Below are 22,989 nucleotides of genomic sequence, written 5' to 3'. Positions count from 1 at the left end.
CTTCTTTTTGCTAACATGCGTGCTCACTGCTAAAACAATCACAAAAATAAACAAATCAAATACCTTTGCTTTGTATTTTGATGGGAGCTATGAGATGAAGTGCCGAACCTTTCCCCTACATTATACACATTTTATCAAGATTTAAAAATTGTAAATTTTGCTAACAACTTGGCTTATAGCCTAAAATTAGGTAATAAACTGATGATTTCCCCCGATAATCACCTGGGTGCCGACAAACCGAAATAAGTAACCCTTTTGAAAAGTGAAAACAATAGTTAAATTGCGACCGCTATGGTGGCATTCAATATTGAATCACAAAATAGAGTAAATTTGCTTTACAAATACGTAATGCGCTCACCATTTCGATCGTTTTGAACACTTGACAAATGAGCAAAAAAAACTTTGGAGTGGGTTTTCACTTGACAAAAAAAAAAGTTTTCTCTGTGCTTCGAAAATGAGCACAACAAAATCGTGCTTACATAGCACACGTATGGCAAATGTCAAAATGACCATACCTGTTTTGTGTCAAAAGTTACGATGGGATGCCGACTACCGACCAGTGCCGGCAACCGACCACCTTTCCCTACTACATCAACACTTCCTTTCCCTCCCAAGTTAGGGTGAAGATGGGCGCGGTCAGGAGTAGTAATTCTCATGCTTTTGTGATTTTTATCTTAGATTGGAATCAAGGACCAAACCCACCTTGATTCCTGATAGCAATCTGAATAAGGATTTCAATATAAAAGAAAAACATGAAAAACATAAGTGTCACTAGTGTCCAATCTACGAAGTGCTGCAACCTGAAAATCTTTTCAGTTTTGCCAGCAAAAAATTTGCTAGCTGCACTAGCAAGCGCAATCTTGTTTCTTTTGTTTCTGAGTTGTAAATTTCGACCGCTTATCAGTCACACAATGCACAATGGTCCCAGAGTCGAATCCAGCGAGACAACAATATTTGCGCCTAAACTATTAGTTGCAGATATATAGTGTCTTTGGGAAACAGATTTCATATTTTTTGGAGATTTTTTCACATGTAGAGAAAATTATGACTTCCCGCAATGCACATCCATCGTATGTCTGCTCCAGCTGTGCATAGAACACTTCTTTCTCGTCATCGGGTCTCCCTTCGTGTAAGCAGTGCACGTTGTGGATGCTATATAGTTGAACAAAAACGAAGGCTTATCGGAGGCGTTCGCACTGGTCAAATTTCGATTCACTGCCACTAGTACAAACTGGGAGTGGTTGGCTAATGTTGTCCTCTCTTGAACCTCTTCCTATCATGTACTTCGTATTCGACGTATTGTTGACAACTCCGATCTCCTTATCTTCCCTCTTTAGTTTGGTCCGTCTTCTCAAAGTTAAGTGCCATAACATTAACTTCTTCTATTACTTCGTTTTACCCTCTCCAAAGCGATGTTACATAGCAGGCACGGAAAGACCACCGCCTTGCCGTAACCCTATGCGCAATACAAAGGGACCCTGAAACACAAACTAAGCACATCACCCGATCCATCGTCGCTTTGACCAACCGTATCAATATATCCAAAAGCTCATGTTCGTGCATCAACTGCCAGCTGAACTCGATCGATGTTATCATATGAGGCTTTGAAGTCAATGAACAGAAGATGTGTAGGAACGTTGTATCCGCGGCATGTGTGCAATATCTGGCGTACAACGAACACCTGGTCCGTGTTAGAACGTTTAGTCGTGAATACCGCCTGATACTTCCCACGAACTCTCTTGAAATTAGTGCTAGTCTACGGCATTAAATTTGCGAGAGTATCTTGTAGGCGGTGTTCAGCAGATGGACCACACGACACCTTTCATCCACTCCTGCAGCAAAACCTCCTCCTACCAAACCTTGGTGTTCACTCCTGGCCAGGGATTGAATCCTAAAGAGAAAGAGTCTCTCACTTATCATCTCTGTATACATATACGATATGTAGCATACCGCGAGAGACTTTTTTCGCTAGCTGTCATGATAGAGAACTAATTCGGGAGGCTATACCCCATGATAAATTTCTTTTAGAAAGCTTCAAATGCGGGGAGCACTGGCTCTGATTATGCATTTCAACTTTAATTTACAATGTTATAAAAACTCATATGTGAATATGTACGTTATGTGGAAGATATTGATTTGGAAAATGTATTGGATGGAGGTAACCCTCCTTAGCCGTGCAGTAAGACGCGCGGCTACAAAGCAAGACCATGCTGAGGGTGGCTGGGATCAATTCCCGGTGCCGGTCTAGACAATTTTCGGATTGTTTCGACTTCCCTGGGCATAAAAGTATCATCGTGTTAGCCTCATGATATACGAATGCAAAAATGGTAAGGGGCCGTACACATATTACGTAAGCACTCATGGGGGCAGGGGGGGTTGGTCAATATCTTACGCTCCATATGAATAAAAAATCATTTGTATGAAAAAAATCTTACATGGGGGGAGGGGGGGTCGAAAAACCCAGAAAAATTGCTTACGTAATAAGTGTACGACCCCTAAACTGGCTTAGAAACCTCGCAGTTAATAACTGTGGAAATGCTTAATGAACACTTAGCTGCGAGGCGGCTCTGTCCCAGTGTGGGGATGTAATGCCAATAAGAAGAAGATTGGAGGTAACCACTTTCCCTTCGATGGGACTCGAACCCATGACCCTACAGTACGCTAGACTGGTGTTTTAACCAACTAAGCTACGAAGGACCTCCGTCGGCCTTCGCAACCTAGCGGCTACTGAACGAGCTCGAGATTCCCAAATTGGACGCAAATCACTCGCAATCCATTTCTCAAGTCAACACTTCCACATGTGTATAGTACACGTTCACATTAGAGGAGCGTGAGTATTTAGAATGTCTGGCGGCTATACACATTCTTCATCAGCAACTGTACTAATCAAGTGAGGTTGGGTAAGCTATTTGCCAGTCGGTCGTCAAGCTCAGACCCGACCGCATTGCGTAGGCAAGAGCACGCAACTCAGGTTCAGTTCAATCAAAGTTGCCTATTTCTTTTTCTATGCCTACGGGAGAAGGAGTGAAATGCATTCTTAACTCCCCTCCCGCTGGCTTTTCCCACTCAATAAAAGATAAAAAGATAAAAGATTTCTGGGGATTAAGCCACCCGACTTGGACGTTAATTTACAATGTTATGAAAACTCATATGTGAATATGTACGTTATGTGGAAGATATTGATTTGGAAAATGTATTGGAGCTAACCACTTTCCCTTTCCCTGGATAACGAGTGATTTGACTATGCGTCCAATTTGGGAATCTCGACTTCGTTTAGTAGCCGCTAGGTTGCGAAGGCCGACGGAGGTCCTTCGTAGCTTAGTTGGTTAAAGCATCAGCCTAGCGTACGGTAGGGTCATGAGTTCGAGTCCCATCGAAGGGAAAGTGGTTACCTCCAATACATTTTCCAAATCAATATCTTCCACATAACGTACATATTCACATATGAGTTTTCATAACATTGTAAATTAACGTCCAAGTCGGGTGGTTTAATCCCCAGAAATAGGCAATTAACTTTGATTATACCATTTCAATTTGTTTTACACAGCTATGCAGTAACCAACACGAAAGGAGCGAGAATCACCATTTTTATGTGGAGGCTGCCTAACCAATTCTGTTTTTTCGAACTTGTATAAAAGTTTGAAAAAATTATTATCATGGCTTGTTATGATTCGGAACAGTTTTTGCCTCTCTTTTATCATTGTTCGTTATCTATCCTGGCAGTTGGTCAACACAAAGGCTTTGTTGTTTTTTAGTCGGCCAACACACTATGGGGAAAAGGATGGCCATTAATCGTTATGAAATTCTTAATCATATGAAAGTATATACCCTAGATAAGAGAATCGTAAAATATTGAAGCGTTATGCTTATTCACTCATCTGTAAATGGAAAAATGAATTATAAACCCTAGTAAAACTTTATAATGAGTGATGTGATTGCGCATATTTTCGCTTTTACGAGAACGCTGCAATCCAAGTTTTCTTAAAAATTGTGGTTTTTATTCTATTTCTATATACCTCGTAATGATTAGAAAATGAACAATGACAACTAGAAATATGTTTTTTTGTGTCACATCCAGTGTTGGGTTAGTCTTGTAGCCGCCCAATGTTTGGCCGCGGCATTTGACTTCGAGTCGTGGTGTATATCGTCAAGAGCTTGAAGAGCAATCATACTTAACTGAAATAGTGGTCGATTAGGTCTTCCGTTACCTGGTTAGGTTACCTCCCTGTGATCTGGTCGATAGTCTTGCTGGAGGTAAGGTGCTTCGGACTGCCACTTCGCTGGCGGATGCAAACTCTATAAATTGTTTACCTTTGTCAGATACGGCTTGCGGACTATCCGCTCCGATTACCGGTCGGATGTCCACGTTCTACACTTCCTGTCCAGCAAATTTCCTGTCGTGGCGTGAAAGTTGCCTGTCTTGCAAAGTTCCATGTTTATTATATCGATTCGTATTAGAGGAAAATGGGGCAAGACTATTCTACAAAGATCACCGCTTAGGGTGGTCATCTTGCCCCACTTTCCCCTATCTCTTATGTTGTTCGAAAAGATTAAATTTATAAGCATCTTAGGCCTGCGGCACATGGTGTCTTTGATAGGGCCTGTTTGTGGACACATGAAGCTTTTTATAGAAGTTCAATAGAGTCCACTTTCAAAACCTTACCATATCCTAGGCAAGCTTTACAATTCGTAGTGACCGGAGGAAGGGTCGCCAAGTCCTCTAAAGCATAGTGCCTGCTGCTCTTTTTAAGTATGTAATAATACCAAATGACTGTCGAAGTGATATGACATGTTTTATTATGGCAAATCGATATAGCCGCTAAATTTCGTGACTCACTAACTATCAGTTCACGACTCTCAGTTTAGGAACAAGTGCTATAAATCCGGTAGAATGTATTCGGCGTTTTAAAATATGCATATCGCTACTTCTTGGACTTTTGCTCAAAAATTTATCTATACCTACCTGAACTAAATTCAGAGCCAGCTTCAGAATAATTTGAGTTACATAATGGCCCAATGATTAAATCGATGCTAGTACACGATATTGGATTGACATTGTCTGACACTATCGGAGTTTGGCGACAAAACTTACACTTATGGGAGCGAAAAACATAACATAGATGCTTTTCCAGGTTATTTGACATTCACGCCAAATCATGTGTGAGATCTTAAACATGCAGCTGCGTTAAAATCAATCAAAGTTAAATCAACAAAACCCAGTTAGTCGTGTACCAATATTTGAATTCAAAATAGTCTTCCTACTGGAATCTACTGTTTTCCGAACACACTTTCAAAGTTTGTTGGTACTGCCGTTTACGTGTCGTACAAGTGTGCAGAGTACATCGTCATGCATTTATCATTATCGCAGATTCCTCGAGTATATTCTTTATAATCGACCGACACATAAATGATGGATTCAAGCTGCTCCATGAATGAACGGCGAGTGCTACCATCGAGCAGCTGACATCGCGATTAAAAGCTCCGCTCGACAGCACCATCGAAGTTAGTCGTCGAAAAGACACCGTTTAGAGAAAGCGTACTCTGTCCGCGCGTAGTGTACCGTGTGCAGTTTGCTGCAGGGCTTGATCATTTGATAATTTTTAAATGAGATTTTGATTGCTTTCATCTTCGATATTCATATGGAACTCTTTACCATAAAACACCAATCATTACTTTGTGCGTTATGAAAGTTTGTCCTCCCATAATTGGGTGTTAAGTGTTTGGTCGGTTCGTCGTTCCATTTGTTCGCCTGGGAGTGCTAACACGTCGTTGAACTTTTGCTACACGCGTTGATAGTTCAACTGCCGTTGTTGAAATCTGCCGCTCATCGTTACATCGCATCGGTTTATTTTATTGTTGTTTTCAAAAGCTGCGCATCAAAAAGCGTCGAAGACACCGACAACCAGTGTGATAAGAGTGAGAGTTTTAACCCCGCACTTCTGTGTTGTATATGCATACAATCCATCTTGGGTTCCTGACTCAGTTTATGTCAAGCAAAGCATGATTTGCAATTTTTAGACATTCGGACATATGAAATAATAATTGCTATTCGCGGAAGTCAAGTACAAAAGAGTGAAAGGAGTAAATACAGCCGACATGTTTGTCAAACGCAGAAAAGTACCCAATGCTAATAACAACGTGATTTTAAGCAACGTTAACTACGAGAACGGCCAGGTGGTTAAATCACGCTGCAGCAAGCATAAAGACTGCGATGGTAGCACAAGTGAGGTAATTATATTGAGCCGTTTTTGCACATTTAGACTTTAGTATACTCGTTACGTTCATAACACTTCTATAGTATGATGACCGGTTCGTAATGAGTAGTAACGTGCCATGAGCTGTTTATCATTAGAAGAAAACTTATGTAAATGTATCAAACTAGATATGTTTTGGGATGCTGGGTTTTATATGAAACAAGTCAACTTATTACTTATATTATTTCACTGCCAAACTTTATTTAGTTACCTACCACAACTAGAAAACATTGCTACCTCGTAGTTTCTTATTCAATAAATACTTTCCTTAGTTTTTAACTGCGCGGTGTTCCTAAGCTACGTTACCAATTGAGAATTTGTATATCATAGTCGTTGGTGTCCGCTCGTTGCAGCCGCACGTTTTATCGCTATCGTCTGAGCTATGGAAGACCTCAAATTTAATTTACTTCTGTTTTCAGATTATTTTTGCGAAAATATTTTCGTATTTCCATAACTTATTGATGACTTCTTTTATGCTTTTACTTGCATCGCTTTCCTGAACCAGACCGGAATTGACCTTTCCCTTCAAAAAATTGTATCTCTTTTTATTGTTTCAGTCGATTTTGTGGCTTATTTAAGGTCAACTTTCCCGAAGAGCCCATATTTTTTAAGTCTCTAAGTATTAAAAAAACGAAAACAAAACCCGAAAAAGTGTCAAGCCACTTTTTTAAAAATCCTTAGAGGCGTTAGAAAATATGGGTTCTTTGCAAAAGTTTGCCTTGAAAATAAAATAAAGAATCGATTGAGTGATTAATTGGTTGTTAATTCGGAACCAGAATACCTTCTGCGTGGTTTTTACCACTGTGCTGCCGAAGAAATCCGCCTATGTTGTTAGTTATCCCACTCGGAAAATAATTCAACATCTTAGCTCAACTTGGCATTAAATGATTCACCATGGCTGTAAATAGTTCACGCTCTTGTTGGTGTGATTGGTATCACTGGTACAGTTATTTAAAACGTATCTTATCATTATGGTAATTTCAATATATTGTGGTATAGTTATCATTTCTCCATATTCGTGTATAACTTTTACCAAAACTGAAAAAAAAGCAATTATTTGTAAATTCAAAGTTTAATATGACTGTGTCATTCAATCAATTCAAGCTCTATCTGGAATAAGGGCGAATGTCGCAAGAGAGGATTCTCTTCGTCGACTTCCCCTCATTTGAATAAAAGTGACAAGCAGCAGTTTTTGTTTTGTTTTGTTTATCGCCTCAGAACGATAGAAAACAATGCAAACTTGCATCCTGAGGTGAAAAACTGCAAAGAAATCCTCTGCTTGTCACTTTTATTCAAAAGAGGGGAAGTCGACGAAGAGAATTCTCTCTTGCGACATTCGCCCTTTTACCAGATAGAGCTTGAATTGTGAAATTTCAAGCTCTATCTGGTAAAAGGGCGAATGTCGCAAGAGAGAATTCTCTTCGTCGACTTCCCTTCATTTGAATAAAAGTGACAAGCAGAGGATTTCTTTGCAGTTTATCACCTCAGAATGCAAGTTCGCATTGTTTTCTATCGTTCTGAGGTGATAAATCACAGAGAAATCAGCTGCTTGTCACTTTTATTTAAAAGAGGGGAAGTCGACGAAGAGAATCCTCTCTTGCGACATTCGCCCTTATTCCAGATAGAGCTTGATTTGATTAAAGTTGATTCATCGTTAGTGGGCTTATTATTGTTATGGGCATCGTTATTATATGTCTTGAAATCAAATTTTGACCAGTTGGTTTTGATTTTACAAAATATGTGCGGTGCTTATAAAATCTTGTAGATCCAGTCATTATGAATTTCATATGCAAACGGATTACTTCCTAAAAGGGTAATGGGATACACATACAAATTATTGAGATTGAATCGATGAAATTTCATTATTTTTGCTACTGTTTTTTTTCGTATTGCTGTAGGCAAAACCTAGCAAAATAAATGATAATTACACGATTGAAAAAAAGTCAATAGATGTTAAACATGCAGAAAGTTATAGCACTGTTGTAGTCATAGACGCGAATCATTCTCGTTTTCATCCAACAGATCAAAACTTCTGACGAGCTTCGAAGGAAATTGTACATAAGCCTTCGCCCGATTGTAGCTTATTTCCAACGCTGTCCAATCACTATGTACGTTTCGCTAGATGCCAGGTCCTTGTTCATAGATTTGAACTAAAAAGGACATAGGGATATAAACACATGAAACGGGCTTACATATAGGACGTTAGGTATAATGGACTTTAGGCATGACGGACGTTAGGCGTAATGTACATTAGGCATAATAGACATTGGCATAATTCTGCCTTCTTTACACACCAAATTCTTAAAAAGTATTTCAGCAAAATGCTTTGCTGGAGAAAATCAGCAATTAGGAAGTTTACTGAACATCAGCATACTTTACTGATCGATCAGCATTTTCCATCGAATGACTATTTACTGTCAAACTTTAGAAAAAAGTAGCCATTTTTAGTTATGCTTCTTATGATGTTGTTAGAATTATTGGTGTTAAATTCTGTTTCAACCGAACGTGGACCCTATACCCTGTAAGTATTTCAAATTATTTATTAATTTCATACAGTATATTTCAGATTGGTGAAAAACAGTTTTGTGATAATTTTGAATATTTTTCAGTCGGAGTCGGAGAAAACAAACCAAAGAGGTTGTTGGGCAATTCTATGCATCCCAATATAGTTCATATGACATTATTTCTATGAATGATTATTGTTCATATATGATTATATCACGTAAATAAATAATAAAATCTTTAAAACATATTTTCATTTTGTTATTATTTGATGGGTCGCCAAAGGCTAATAATATCAGTAGCTAGGTACATTTTGCTGAATTATTTCAGCTAGCTGCTGTCAAAATCCGCAACGACCGAAAACACTGAATTTTCAGCAAACTTTTTGGATTTGCTGATGGTTCAGTAAATAGCTGTCAAATGGAATGCCAGTTCACTTTGCTGAAATTTTCAGTAACTTTTTTTTGCTGAAATGATTGCTGATCATTCAGCTCGGCAAAATTCAGCAAAATTTTGCTGATTTTCGGCGAAAAAAATTTGGTGTGTATGGCATGGGCTGTTCTTTGGGTCATTATATGCCTAACGACCATTATGCCTAACGTCCTTATGTCTTGTGCCTAACGGGATATACCCCACAAAACCATTGCACATAAAATGTATTACGAAGATTAATGGTTCAACAGTTTCATTATCTGCTGTTTGCATTAAGCGCATTTGGAATAAAAATTTTGCCCACTCGATGACTTCTATGCGAGTTTTGCGCATACATTTTATCATGCGATTAATTTGAGTGACCTGTTTGAAGGGATATCTTAGGTTTAGCTTACGGGTACAGACCATTTGCGTAACTCAGCTCCAAACACACAATTCAAAGTTTAGGCTTCTTCTAAATAGGTTTCTTGCGTTGAAATTGAAATATTTAAAAAAATAATAGTTAATACACTTGTGCACCCCCGAAAACAGTACACGAATACTAAAAGAACTATTCATAAATTAAGTAATGCTGTAGGGGGATGGAGGGGACAGACCGAGCATTACGATTCACACAAAAAATAAACCTTTCATACAAAAAGTGTTACGATCGGGAGGGTAAATTCGCCAAATTTAGCATTACGTGGCGTTATTGGTGAACGAACCTAAACTTGTACTATTGTTTTGGACAGAGTGTATGTAATTAAGAGTGGCGACATGTGCCTCATTTGATAGGTCTCCTGCTCGTTTGGAACACGATTTTGTATGGGAATGACAGATGAATTTTGTTCCAATTCTGACAGGGTCGCCACTCTTAATTACATACACTCTGGTTTTGGATCGTCCGTTTTTCCTCTTTCAAAAAATTGACCCACTTAGTTGAGTCAGATGAGCGTGAGTTTGTCCAATGATAATTATAAGGGTCCTTTCACAAATTACGCAACGCTGTGGGGGAGGGAGGGGGTCAGACCGAGCGTTACGGTCCATACAAAAAAATTAAACTTTTCATACAAAAAGTGTTACGTGTGGTAGGGAGGTGGGGCAAATTAATCAAATTTAGCGTTAAGTAATTTGTGATAGAACCCCAAACAAACAGAAAATTGCACTAATATATTAACAGAATTCAACTATAATGTCTGGTTGCCAATGAAAGCATTTTCATTGTGAACAATAGAAATTGCTATTCTATTTGTTTTTCAAAGATATCTGACATGTTACTTTTGAATTAAAATTACAAAGTTTAATAGCTCTTATATGCATTGAGCACCAATAATCAAGGAAGAGGCTACAAATGTATACCCTTCCAACTTCATCGGTGTTTTGGAGAACATATTCATTATTTTAGTCTTTCAGTTTGGCGACATTGCTTCGGTATTGAGTGATGTGCCCTAGGAAATGTGAGTGAATTGAGTTTTGGATTCCGGGAGGCCTCAACAAAAGTTTTTTTTATTCGTTTATTTGGAAGGGAACGACAGAACATGCACAACAAGAGATCCATAATGGGGTACAAAAGACAAGGGGGTGGGCAGACTATGGTTACAGTATTACATTAGCAACTTTCACAAATTGGTGGACAAGGAACATGTACTCGCCATCAAGACCCGACAACACTTCTCTAACATTAGCTTTGGTTGTTTTCCTCGGACCCGGAAATGTTCAGTTCGCGTAGATCTGGGGCCACGATGCTCCTCACACGCCCACACGACATGATCAATGTCCTGGTAATTCTCGCCGCAAACACAGAGATTCCTTTCCGAGAGCCTTACTCTGAGAAGATGTGCATTTGAAGTGTAGTGATTGGACATTAGACTACACATGAACGCTTCGACACCTGCGGCGAATTGAATACAGCCATCTACTCAACTCCCCATTTGTCCATTTCTCTTGCCAGCTGTTCAAGGCTTCCTGACGAACTAATGTAAAAAAATCATCGAAGGTGATTTTCCGATCGTGAAACGAAAGTTTTTTGTGTGTCTTTATTAGAGAGATATGCAGCCCTCGGTTAGCTCATCTCTATAACGAAAGTTGAAAACTGATTATACAATCAAGCCATGTGGTGAATTTCAAATTCACCACATGGTTTTCTACTCCTATTTTCAAAAGTTCAAATCTAGCGTAATAATTTTCGTACAATGCTGACATTCAAGTCGATTGTTTAGCATGAGTAAGCAAACGATCTACGGATGTTTCATCCCCATTGGCGTTGTGGTTCTCTCAATTCGTGCTCTTGAAAAATCACTAGAAAAAAGCACGTGGTTTCCAAGATGGCCGATTTGTTGTATAACCACCTTAAGGTTAAATGAATTCAATTTCATGTAACGTATACTTTATTAGAATACAAACGGTTGCCGCTTGATAGACCACCAAGCACGCCGTTATCATACTCATAATATTACATGTCTTGTAACTTGTAAACCCATGGTGGGTAATTTGTCCAAACTCGTTTATCAATTATCGGAAAAGACCCAATCGTCTAAAATTAATCCTGTCCATGGTTGTTTTCATTGGAGAGTTTAATTGTGTGATAACATGACATCCGATGCCACATTGGAAGCGGCACGTCACCAATTGGACCCATCGGATGTTGAAAATTTGATTCATATTCTTAACATTACGTAAGTAGAGATAAGTAATTTCAATGATCGATGTTGGCCCTGAAATTGTTTTCTTATCTGCAATACGCTTGTGCAAACTCATTGCAGTTTAATGTTGTTGGGGCGATTTATCAAATTCAGTGCATACCTGCATACTCAAGGATTTAAAACTTCTTCGATTTATTTGCTAATGAAATCATAATAGAAAATATATTTTTTTAAATTTCTTTTACCTTTTATCCTCATTTTTGCCTTTCTCGTATAATAAGTATACCTAAAAATCAGAGCGCTAATGAATAAAGGTTCCAATGAATGATTGAATTGGTTATGATTAAATTATTCAACTCTATGATTAAATATTATGATTAATGATTATTACATTTTTGAGAATGAATAAAGATTAAGATTAACGAATTAATGAATAAAACATTTGGAGTATGATTAACGATTTCACTTGGTGTACCAAATCAAGTTCATAATATTTTGAATATTTTATATTGTTAAGAAAATAATTATGTTTCATTTTTCATCTCACTTAAACAAATTAATGTTAACTTCAGAAACCCAGATTAATCCTCCTAGGGTTGGTGATGCCTTTCTTTTTCCTTCAATTGATATCTATTTGCGGTCATTTGATAACATTGCAGCGGTCTGTGGAGTTTTTTTTCTCGATTTTGATTTTTTTTCCAAGGGGGGCCCAATAGGAACGCAATGGTCGATCGAGTCAATTTTCAATACTTGTAGCAAGCAAATCGGATAATGCTAAGTACCAAAAAGTGTGTCTTACATTTTTGTACATCATCGCATCACCTCAAATCGTCGAGCTGAGTCGATTGGTAGGGTTTCTCACCCCATTCCCGGCCTAACATGCGCACGACTGCATTATTTAATTGATATTTATGACTAGGGGCAACTTTTCTGAATGTTGTGGGCCGTGTAATATTGCGATGGGGTTCACCTCTGCTTCAAAAATAGTTATTCTTGCTAAACACCGCTTGAAAAAGCTTTTATTTGATTTAAATTAACATGGTGCAGCACTCATTTCAGTCATAGGCGATTGCTTATCCGGCATACCCCAAATCTCCTCGGCATACGCAATATTTTACTCAATCTCTCAACATCTTACTCTCATTCTCTCTCTCGGGACGGTAGAAAATGCGACGTAAACAAAAATATGCACGTTCCACGACATCAAGATGCCAGATGGTATTATTCATAATCATTTTTATTTGGTTGAGAAGATATATTTACTCATCCAAATTTCTTCCAAACACTTAAAAACAATATCTTTTCCACCTTTTGAAATCGAGAGAATTATAAATAACATGATAGCTTCAACGTATTAGACAGTTTTCCTATTAACGATGAAGGATTATCTTCATACTAAAATAAGACTTATGGCCTTTTGGCAGCACTGTACAGCTAGAAGTTCTTGGGCCGAGGTGATTTTTTGTTCGGTTTGAGGATACATTTTTAAATGTATTCCAATATGTTTGTAAGTATAAAATCTAGTGATACGAACAATTACAAAAGATTAAAGTGCGTGAGTTTAGCATTATTGTGTGGTGATAAACAGCCTGAAGCAATGGTTGTATCGAGCACTGTGACGATTTTCAGGTAGGTGTTTATTTGATGATACCGTTTTGTAAAAGTGGAAAGAATCACTTCGGCTCAGTGGTGTTGCAAGAGCAAAAGTTTGAATTCTACATTTTTATTTTCTATAATTGGATCGATTAGGAGTGAAATAAATGGTTGAAAAATAGTGAGTATTGTGCGAGATAAATAGGAGACTTTTTTAAAATGATCAATCATAAACCTACGGCTACTAAACAGTATAAATCATTAGCTTTCTGTGCAGTGAGCCGGGAATGGGGTCCATAGGCCCAAGTAGTGATTTACCCTATATAACACTATGGGTATCTTAGCCTTCTATTGGAGTGAATACGAGAAAGGCAAAAATAAATAAAGTATTAATTTCGTTTTTTTTATTTTTTGATAACACGCAAAGGCATTCTCACTATTGGAAGAAATAAAAAATAGAAACAAATCAAATTACCGTCATCGGGGGTGACAATGGGTCTGGGGGTGAGAATGGGTCATCGCTCTCACCGGCAGCCTGGAGGTCGGATAGCAAAATCGTTCAAAAGGTCTCTTATATGTTAGTCTTTTTGCCCTCAGATACATTCAATCTATTCTACAAGCATTCTAAGTAGATGAAACAGTGACCCATTCTCACCCCCATTTACCCCATTGTCACCCCCGACGACGGTAATTTTTATTCTTTTATTTTGGTAGATATGATACATTTTAAAACCATGAGTTGTGAACTGTAATTTTACAACCTTGTGTAATTTCACGAGTTTGCGCTTGATGACCGTATATTTCGTAGTTGCTGCTCCGTGGTTGTTGACCAGAAAATAGTAATTGCACAGGTAAAGGTGCAGCCCCGCACAAATGTTTATCCATGCTGCCGCACTCGATTGAACATTCGCTTCGGGCTCGAACTTGCACTCGTTAAAATGAACATGAACCCGAGCGCAGGCTGGATGGATCAAGATGAATACACCGCTAGGTGTTCCGATCTGCCAAATTATCGATTCAGCCATCGTGGATTTTAGTACGGGGAGCCAGCGAGTTTGTTTACGTTTTGCGCTGAAAATGAATTTTTCACCCCCGCCTTTTTCTCTCCCATAAATCTGGTAGATTGGGATACCTAGTATTCATCTTGAGATGGATGCTCAATACCAAATGCAAGACAAATTATTATTCCTTTGGTATTGAAATACCTAAGCATGTTATGCCTCAAGTAGTCTGCATGTAAGTTTTTGGTATTTTTCCTCTTATGCAAGGCTAGGTTCCAATCCACAGACAAGGGTTGTGAGCTTGGTTGGTTGGTGTTGGTGGTGTTTTATAGAATTATATTTCATTGGTTCTTTGATAGTTGGTTCGTAAAAGTAAAAAGAATGTTATCTTTTATCTTATTATGCGTATATGTATTGTCAGATTTTCTGGATATGATACACTGCGCGGCGTTTTTAATGTTCCCAAATGGGTACTTGCACAAAACTTCACGCGGCGAATGACTGTCGAAAGGTACGGCCGCGCCAAACGATACACTGCAATGCTATTCACCCATAAGAATCAAGTAAACGGGGTGCAGAAAGCGCGGCGGTACCTTTCATGAAGGGTTCGCCGCGTGCAATTTTGTGAAAATCAGGCAATAACAGCCGGCCAAGATTTTTTTTCCAAAAATTTTTACTGCTGTTTTTCTAGAAATATCTCCGTAAAATCTTTCAGGAATGTATTCGAGAATTCCTTCAGAAATTTATGAAGAAAACTCTTTGATTATACTCCAGAACTAGAAAGTTCTTAAGTAGTTCCACCTGGAATTCCACCGGGAGATATGTTCTAGATATATTTCTCCAGGAATTCTTCCAAGTCTCTTCGATTTCTCCCAGAAAATCCTCAGGCATTTCCTCGAAAATATCTCCGGGAATTCTTTCATATTTTTCTCCGAAAATTCCTCCAGGAGTTCCATTATGGAATTCTCCCATGATTTCATTCTGGAATTCCTTTGTAAATTCCTCTTGGAATAGTGGAATACTTTTAGGTAGTTCTCTGAGAATGCCTCCAGGTTTACATTAGGGAATTCCTCCAGGATTTCATCTCAGGGCATCCTCTGAACAATCCTCCAGGAATTTCGTCTGGTATTCTTCTAGGAATATTTCCTCCAGATATTCTATTCTCAAAAAGAGCGCTACAAGTTTGTCGTTATCTTATTTTTGTCAATTCTATTTATTTTATCATTACGTTCAGTAATTTTCTTGGAATATTGAAAAAAATCATATGTACATTTCCCTGTGTTCAAGAAAGGTAATAAGTAAGAGGTTAAAAACTAACTCGATTACCTACTCTTCGATTATTATGCAAGCGCTTAAGAAAGGACAACAAGTCGATTTAATATATGCTGACTTCTCATCGGCTTTTGACAAAATCAAACACAAAATCGGGGTTGCGAAATTTGAACGACTTCGACTAGTATAGTTAGACACTAATAAGCTAACATTTCATGAACATGTTGCTTTCATAGTCTCAAGAGCCTCCCATATTATGGGGTTAATTTTTCGAATACCAAGGCATTTTAATGATGTTCACTGTTTAAGAACTGCTGCTGCTGCTGATCCAGGAATTTCTTCGAAACATGCTGCGGGAGTTTCTCTCCTCCGAAAATGCCTGCAGAAGACCAGGGATTCCTTCGGAAGTTTCTCCAAAAAATTCTCGAATTCATTCAGGCTTACTTCGAGAATTCATTCAGACTTCCTCCTTCATTTTTTCAAAAATTCCTCTAGAAGCTCCACAGTAACTTATCCCAGGAATTCCTCATTTTTGGAGGAATATCTGGATGACTTCTTGATGGAATTCCTGGAAAATTGTTGAAATTTTCATTAGAAATTTTTCGGTATTACCACAAAAAATTCTATGGAATCTTCACATACAATTTCCACAAGAAATATTTCTAAATTAACATTTAAACATGCGGAAATCCGTTTTCCGCTAACATTTATTCTCTTCAGTTTTTTGTCTATGGATATAGCTTTGTATGTCGACGAGGAATCGGAAAGAATAAATTTTAGCTGTTACGCCTTTTTCAAATGTTGGTCTAGTACAATAGTAGTATAAACTCGGAGTATCACCAACGATGCTTATAAGAATCAGTAGATGAACACAACCGTTTTTTTCTTATTTTTTTTGCTGGATAATAATGGAATGTTATGCATTTAATTCATATCTGTAATGGTAATCAGCTCGTTTTGGTTTTTTTTTTCAAATCTGATGAAATTTTTATTATATGAAATTCAATTAATTATCTTAAAGATAAATCGTTTAGCTCAAACCTTTATAGGGATATGTGGCGGGACCATCATCATCATCATCATATCAAATTCTCGAATGGTTTGAATAATTGCGAGGAGATGTTAAAAAATTATGCATTTTTTAACGTAAAAACCCGACTTAATCCACCTACAGTGAACGCAACCCTTCTTACACTTCTGAATGGTTGTGTGTGCCCAGTGCATATTACAATTTCTATGCATATGACCTTCAATTGAATATAAAATAACTGATATTATCATGCTTTTATCGATTCCAAAATAAAAACCCGACTTAATCCACCTACAGTGAACGCAACCCTTCTTACACTTTTGAATGGTTGTGTGTGCCCAGTGCATATTACAATTTCTATGCATATGACCTTCAATCTATCTATATATATAAAAACCAATCTATGTATGTATGTTCGCTAACTACTTCTGAACCACTTGGCCGATTTCAACCAAATTTGGTACACGCATTCTATATCCTCAGGGGAAGTTAACAAAGGGGTGGGATGGTCATGTAGAAAAGGGGAGGGTGGGGGGAGGGGTTTTGTTCAGAAAACGAACAATTCTGTGTAACTTTCAACTCCCAGGACCGATTTCAACCAAATTTGGTACAGACATTCTCTATCCTCAGAGGAAGTTAACAAAGGGGTGGGATGGTCATGTAGAAAAGGGGAGGGTGGTGGGAGGGTTTTGTTCAGAAAACGAACAATTCTGTGTAACTTTCAACTCCCAGGACCGATTTCAACCAAATTTGGTACAGACATTCTCTATCCTCAGAGGAAGTTAACAAAGGGGTGGGATGGTCATGTAGAAAAGGGGAGGGTGGTGGGAGGGTTTTGTTCAGAAAACGAACAATTCTGTGTAACTTTCAACTCCCAGGACCGATTTCAACCAAATTTGGTACAGACATTCTCTATCCTCAGAGGAAGTTAACAAAGGGGTGGGATGGTCATGTAGAAAAGGGGGAGGGGTGGTGGGAGGGGTTTTGTTCAGAAAACGAACAATTCTGTGTAACTTTCAACTCCCAGGACCGATTTCAACCAAATTTGGTACAGACATTCTCTATCCTCAGAGGAAGTTAACAAAGGGGTGGGATGGTCATGTAGAAAAGGGGAGGGGTGGTGGGAGGGGTTTTGTTCAGAAAACGAACAATTCTGTGTAACTTTCAACTCCCAGGACCGATTTCAACCAAATTTGGTACAGACATTCTCTATCCTCAGAGGAAGTTAACAAAGGGTGGGATGGTCATGTAGAAAAGGGGAGGGTGGTGGGAGGGTTTTGTTCAGAAAACGAACAATTCTGTGTAACTTTCAACTCCCAGGACCGATTTCAACCAAATTTTGTACACATATTCACTACGAGGAGGTAATCATATGGGAGGATTTGGGAAAGGGGAGGGGTCTGGAGGAGGGGTTTTGTTTAGAAAACGGGCAATTCAAAGTAAATCATGAACCCCTGTACCGATTTCAACCAAATTTGGTACACACATTCTACATCATAAGGAAAAAGATAACAAAGGGGATGGGATGGTCATTGGAAAAAAGGGGAGGTATAGGGGAGGTGTTGTCTTTGGAAAACGAGCAACTCAGTGTAACTCCCAACCCCCAGGACCGATTTCAATCAAATTTTGTACACATATTCACTATGAGGAGCCGATCGTACGGGAGGGAAATTTGGATAAGGGGGTAGGGGTCTGAAGGAGGGTATTGTTCAGAAAACGGGCAATTTAGTGTAACTTCTGAACCCCTGTACCGATTTCAACCAAATTTGGTACACACATTTTCTATCCCTAGGAGAAGATAACAAAGGGGTGAAATGGCCGTTGAGAAAAGAGGAAGGGTAAAGGGAAAGCGGTTGTCTTTAGAAAACGGGCAATTCAGTGTAACTCCTGACCCCAGGACCAATTCTAAGCAGATTAAATGATTAAATCATTCAACTCTATGATTAAAGATTATGATTAATGAATTATAATTTTTGAAAATGATGACTGATAATGATTAATGATTAAATTCATTTTTGACAATAATTAACGATTATGAATAATAGATGAAAAAAACCGTTGGATTATGATTAACGATTACCGATCGTGATTAAATGTTGACACACTATGTGTATGGTTAATGATTAACGATCGATATGATTAATGATTGATGATTATGAATGATCAAATTGCATAGTGATCCATAATCGAGTAACCTTTATTCCAAATTTTAAAAGGTATGATAATTATATGATAATGATTCAAGATTAATAAATAAAAGCAAGGTATGCAATGATCCAATGTTCCAGCATAACTTCTGTACCCTTGCCCGATTTCAACCAAATTTGGAACAAACATTCTTTTTCTTAAGAAGGCGAAGATGACAGGGATCGATCAACTCAACACTTCATCGAAATCATGGTTTGCCCAGAGAAAAGCAATGATTAAAGTGTTTCCTTCTGGACGGTAAATGTGATCATTTCTTTAAAAATAGACGTTTTTCCGGAATAAGGCATCGGTGTATGTTTTTCCTTCTTTAGAAATAGACGTTTGCCCGGAATAAAGCGATTTTGGGTTTGATCCCATTTTCAAAATCAGTCTGTTTTCAAATGTAATCTACCTTCTTTTAATCAAATGATGAAATATCAATAAGAAAACACAATTATCCTTTTGACCTATTCCAATTCCGATGGTGAAAAAAACTGCGAATTAAACTGGCAACTCCGAGCAAGGCCGGGTACATAAAGCTAGTTGAATATAAAATAACTGATATTATCATGCTTTTATCGATTCCAAAATAAAAAACCCGACTTAATCCACCTACAGTGAACGCAACCCTTCTTACACTTCTGAATGGTTGTGTGTGCCCAGTGCATATTACAATTTCTATGCATATGACCTTCAATTGAATATAAAATAACTGATATTATCATGCTTTTATCGATTCCAAAATAAAAAAACCCGACTTAATCCACCTACAGTGAACGCAACCCTTCTTACACTTCTGAATGGTTGTGTGTGCCCAGTGCATATTACAATTTCTATGCATATGACCTTCAATTGAATATAAAATAACTGATATTATCATGCTTTTATCGATTCCAAAATAAAAAAAAGGATATTTCTGGAAATTTAACAATTTTTAAAAAATACAAAAAGACTGCAGATTTGATTTGCCGCCTTAAATGGCAATATTACAGCTTCTGTTTAAGCCCAAAAGAGTTCAAATCGGGTCATAGACGGCTGAGATATTGGTGTGACAATTCTTCATTAGTAGTCTGAAAATATGTCTCATATTCGTATTTCACAGATATCTCTGAAACCGAATTTCCGATTGCAGAAAAAAACTAATGAGTCCAATGACAAAAACATAGCTTTAGTTTAAAGATAAAATCGCACAAATCGGTCCAAGGACGATTGAGATCTTGATGGGACATATTTTACCAATGTGTGAAGTTGATGCGTTTAATGCTTTATGTTCGTATTTCAAAGATATCTCCGGAACCCAATGTCTAATTGCAAAACAAAATACAATGGGTTCAATGGCAAAGTCATAGCTTTCGTTTAAAGATAAAATCATGCAAATTGGTTTACAGACGGCTGAGATATTCATGTGACATTATTATGTTAGTTTTCTGAAAATGCACTTCATGTTCGTATTTCTCACATATCTCTGGAACCAAATGTCCGATTGCAAAAAAATTGAACTCGTACAATGACAAAGTCATAGCTTTCGTTTAGTGTTAAAATCGTGCAAATCGGTCCACGGACGGCTGAGATCTTGATGTGAGATTTTGTAACGCACACACATACGCACACACGCACACACGCACACACACACACATACATACATGTGCTCAGTTCGTCGAGCTGAGTTGATTGGTATATACGACTTGGGTCTCCGAGCCTCGGATAAAAAGTCGGTTTTTCAAGCGATCTATATACCCTTCTTAGGGTGTAAGAAGGGTAAAAGGATATTTCTGGAAATTTAATAATTTTAAAAAATACAAAAGACTGCAGATTTGATTTGCCGCCTTAAATGGCAATATTACAGCTTCTGTTTAAGCCCAAAAGAGTTCAAATCGGGTCATAGACGGCTGAGATATTGGTGTGACAATTCTTCATTAGTAGTCTGAAAATATGTCTCATATTCGTATTTCACAGATATCTCTGAAACCGAATTTCCGATTGCAGAAAAAATGAATGGGTCCAATGACAAAACATAGCTTTCGTTTAAAGATAAAATCGCACAAATCGGTTCAAGGACGACTGAGATCTTGATGGGACATATTTTACCAATGTGTGAAGTTGATGCGTCTAATGCTTTATGTTCGTATTTCAGAGATATCTCCGGAACCCAATGTCTAATTGCAAAAACAAAATACAATGGGTTCAATGGCAAAGTCATAGCTTTCGTTTAAAGATAAAATCATGCAAATTGGTTTACAGACGGCTGAGATATTCATGTGACATTATTATGTTAGTTTTCTGAAAATGCACTTCATGTTCGTATTTCTCACATATCTCTGAAACCAAATGTCCGATTGCAAAAAAATTGAACTCGTACAATGACAAAGTCATAGCTTTCGTTTAGTGTTAAAATCGTGCAAATCGGTCCACGGACGGCTGAGATCTTGATGTGAGATTTTGTAACGCACACACATACGCACACACGCACACACGCACACACACACACACACATACATACATGTGCTCAGTTCGTCGAGCTGAGTTGATTGGTATATACGACTTGGGTCTCCGAGCCTCGGATAAAAAGTCGGTTTTTCAAGCGATCTTTATACCCTTCTTAGGGTGTAAGAAGGGTAAAAGGATATTTCTGGAAATTCAACAATTTTAAAAAATACAAAAAGACTGCAGATTTGGTTTGCCGCCTTAAATGGCAATATTACAGCTTCTGTTTAAGCCCAAAAGAGTTCAAATCGGGTCATAGACGGCTGAGATATTGGTGTGACAATTCTTCATTAGTAGTCTGAAAATATGTCTCATATTCGTATTTCACAGATATCTCTGAAACCGAATTTCCGATTGCAGAAAAAATGAATGGGTCCAATGACAAAACATAGCTTTCGTTTAAAGATAAAATCGCACAAATCGGTCCAAGGACGACTGAGATCTTGATGGGACATATTTTACCAATGTGTGAAGTTGATGCGTCTAATGCTTTATGTTCGTATTTCAGAGATATCTCCGGAACCCAATGTCTAATTGCAAAAACAAAATACAATGGGTTCAATGGCAAAGTCATAGCTTTCGTTTAAAGATAAAATCATGCAAATTGGTTTACAGACGGCTGAGATATTCATGTGACATTATTATGTTAGTTTTCTGAAAATGCACTTCATGTTCGTATTTCTCACATATCTCTGGAACCAAATGTCCGATTGCAAAAAAATTGAACTCGTACAATGACAAAGTCATAGCTTTCGTTTAGTGTTAAAATCGTGCAAATCGGTCCACGGACGGCTGAGATCTTGATGTGAGATTTTTGTAACGCACACACATACGCACACACGCACACACGCACACACACACACACACATACATACATGTGCTCAGTTCGTCGAGCTGAGTTGATTGGTATATACGACTTGGGTCTCCGAGCCTCGGATAAAAAGTCGGTTTTTCAAGCGATCTTTATACCCTTCTTAGGGTGTAAGAAGGGTAAAAAGGATATTTCTGGAAATTTAACAATTTTTACAAAAAGACTGCAGATTTGATTTGCCGCCTTAAATGGCGATATTACAGCTTCTGTTTAAGCCCAAAAGAGTTCAAATCGGGTCATAGACGGCTGAGATATTGGTGTGACAATTCTTCATTAGTAGTCTGAAAATATGTCTCATATTCGTATTTCACAGATATCTCTGAAACCGAATTTCCGATTGCAGAAAAAAACTAATGAGTCCAATGACAAAAACATAGCTTTAGTTTAAAGATAAAATCGCACAAATCGGTCCAAGGACGATTGAGATCTTGATGGGACATATTTTACCAATGTGTGAAGTTGATGCGTCTAATGCTTTATGTTCGTATTTCAGAGATATCTCCGGAACCCAATGTCTAATTGCAAAAACAAAATACAATGGGTTCAATGGCAAAGTCATAGCTTTCGTTTAAAGATAAAATCATGCAAATTGGTTTACAGACGGCTGAGATATTCATGTGACATTATTATGTTAGTTTTCTGAAAATGCACTTCATGTTCGTATTTCTCACATATCTCTGGAACCAAATGTCCGATTGCAAAAAAATTGAACTCGTACAATGACAAAGTCATAGCTTTCGTT

The 22,989-nt window shown here is 37.9% G+C and overlaps 1 protein-coding gene across 1 annotated transcript in view; it reads left to right on the top strand.

Annotated features, from left to right (window-relative positions):
* Positions 1 to 5,486: 5,486 nt before the first annotated feature.
* LOC134225753 (bifunctional 3'-phosphoadenosine 5'-phosphosulfate synthase-like) overlaps positions 5,487 to 22,989 on the top strand; it is a 41,857-nt gene continuing 24,354 nt past the window's right edge. Inside the window, 1 exon segment of the mRNA XM_062706100.1 lies at positions 5,487 to 6,228. Within this exon segment, the coding sequence (XP_062562084.1) occupies positions 6,097 to 6,228 (132 nt within the window). The 5' untranslated portion in view covers positions 5,487 to 6,096.

Source organism: Armigeres subalbatus, chromosome 3, assembly GCF_024139115.2.
Source record: "Armigeres subalbatus isolate Guangzhou_Male chromosome 3, GZ_Asu_2, whole genome shotgun sequence".
In the NCBI taxonomy this organism is placed as follows: domain Eukaryota; kingdom Metazoa; phylum Arthropoda; class Insecta; order Diptera; family Culicidae; genus Armigeres; species Armigeres subalbatus.
The sequence above is the reverse complement of the archived record's forward strand: the minus strand, read 5'-3'. Positions and strand labels throughout refer to the sequence as shown.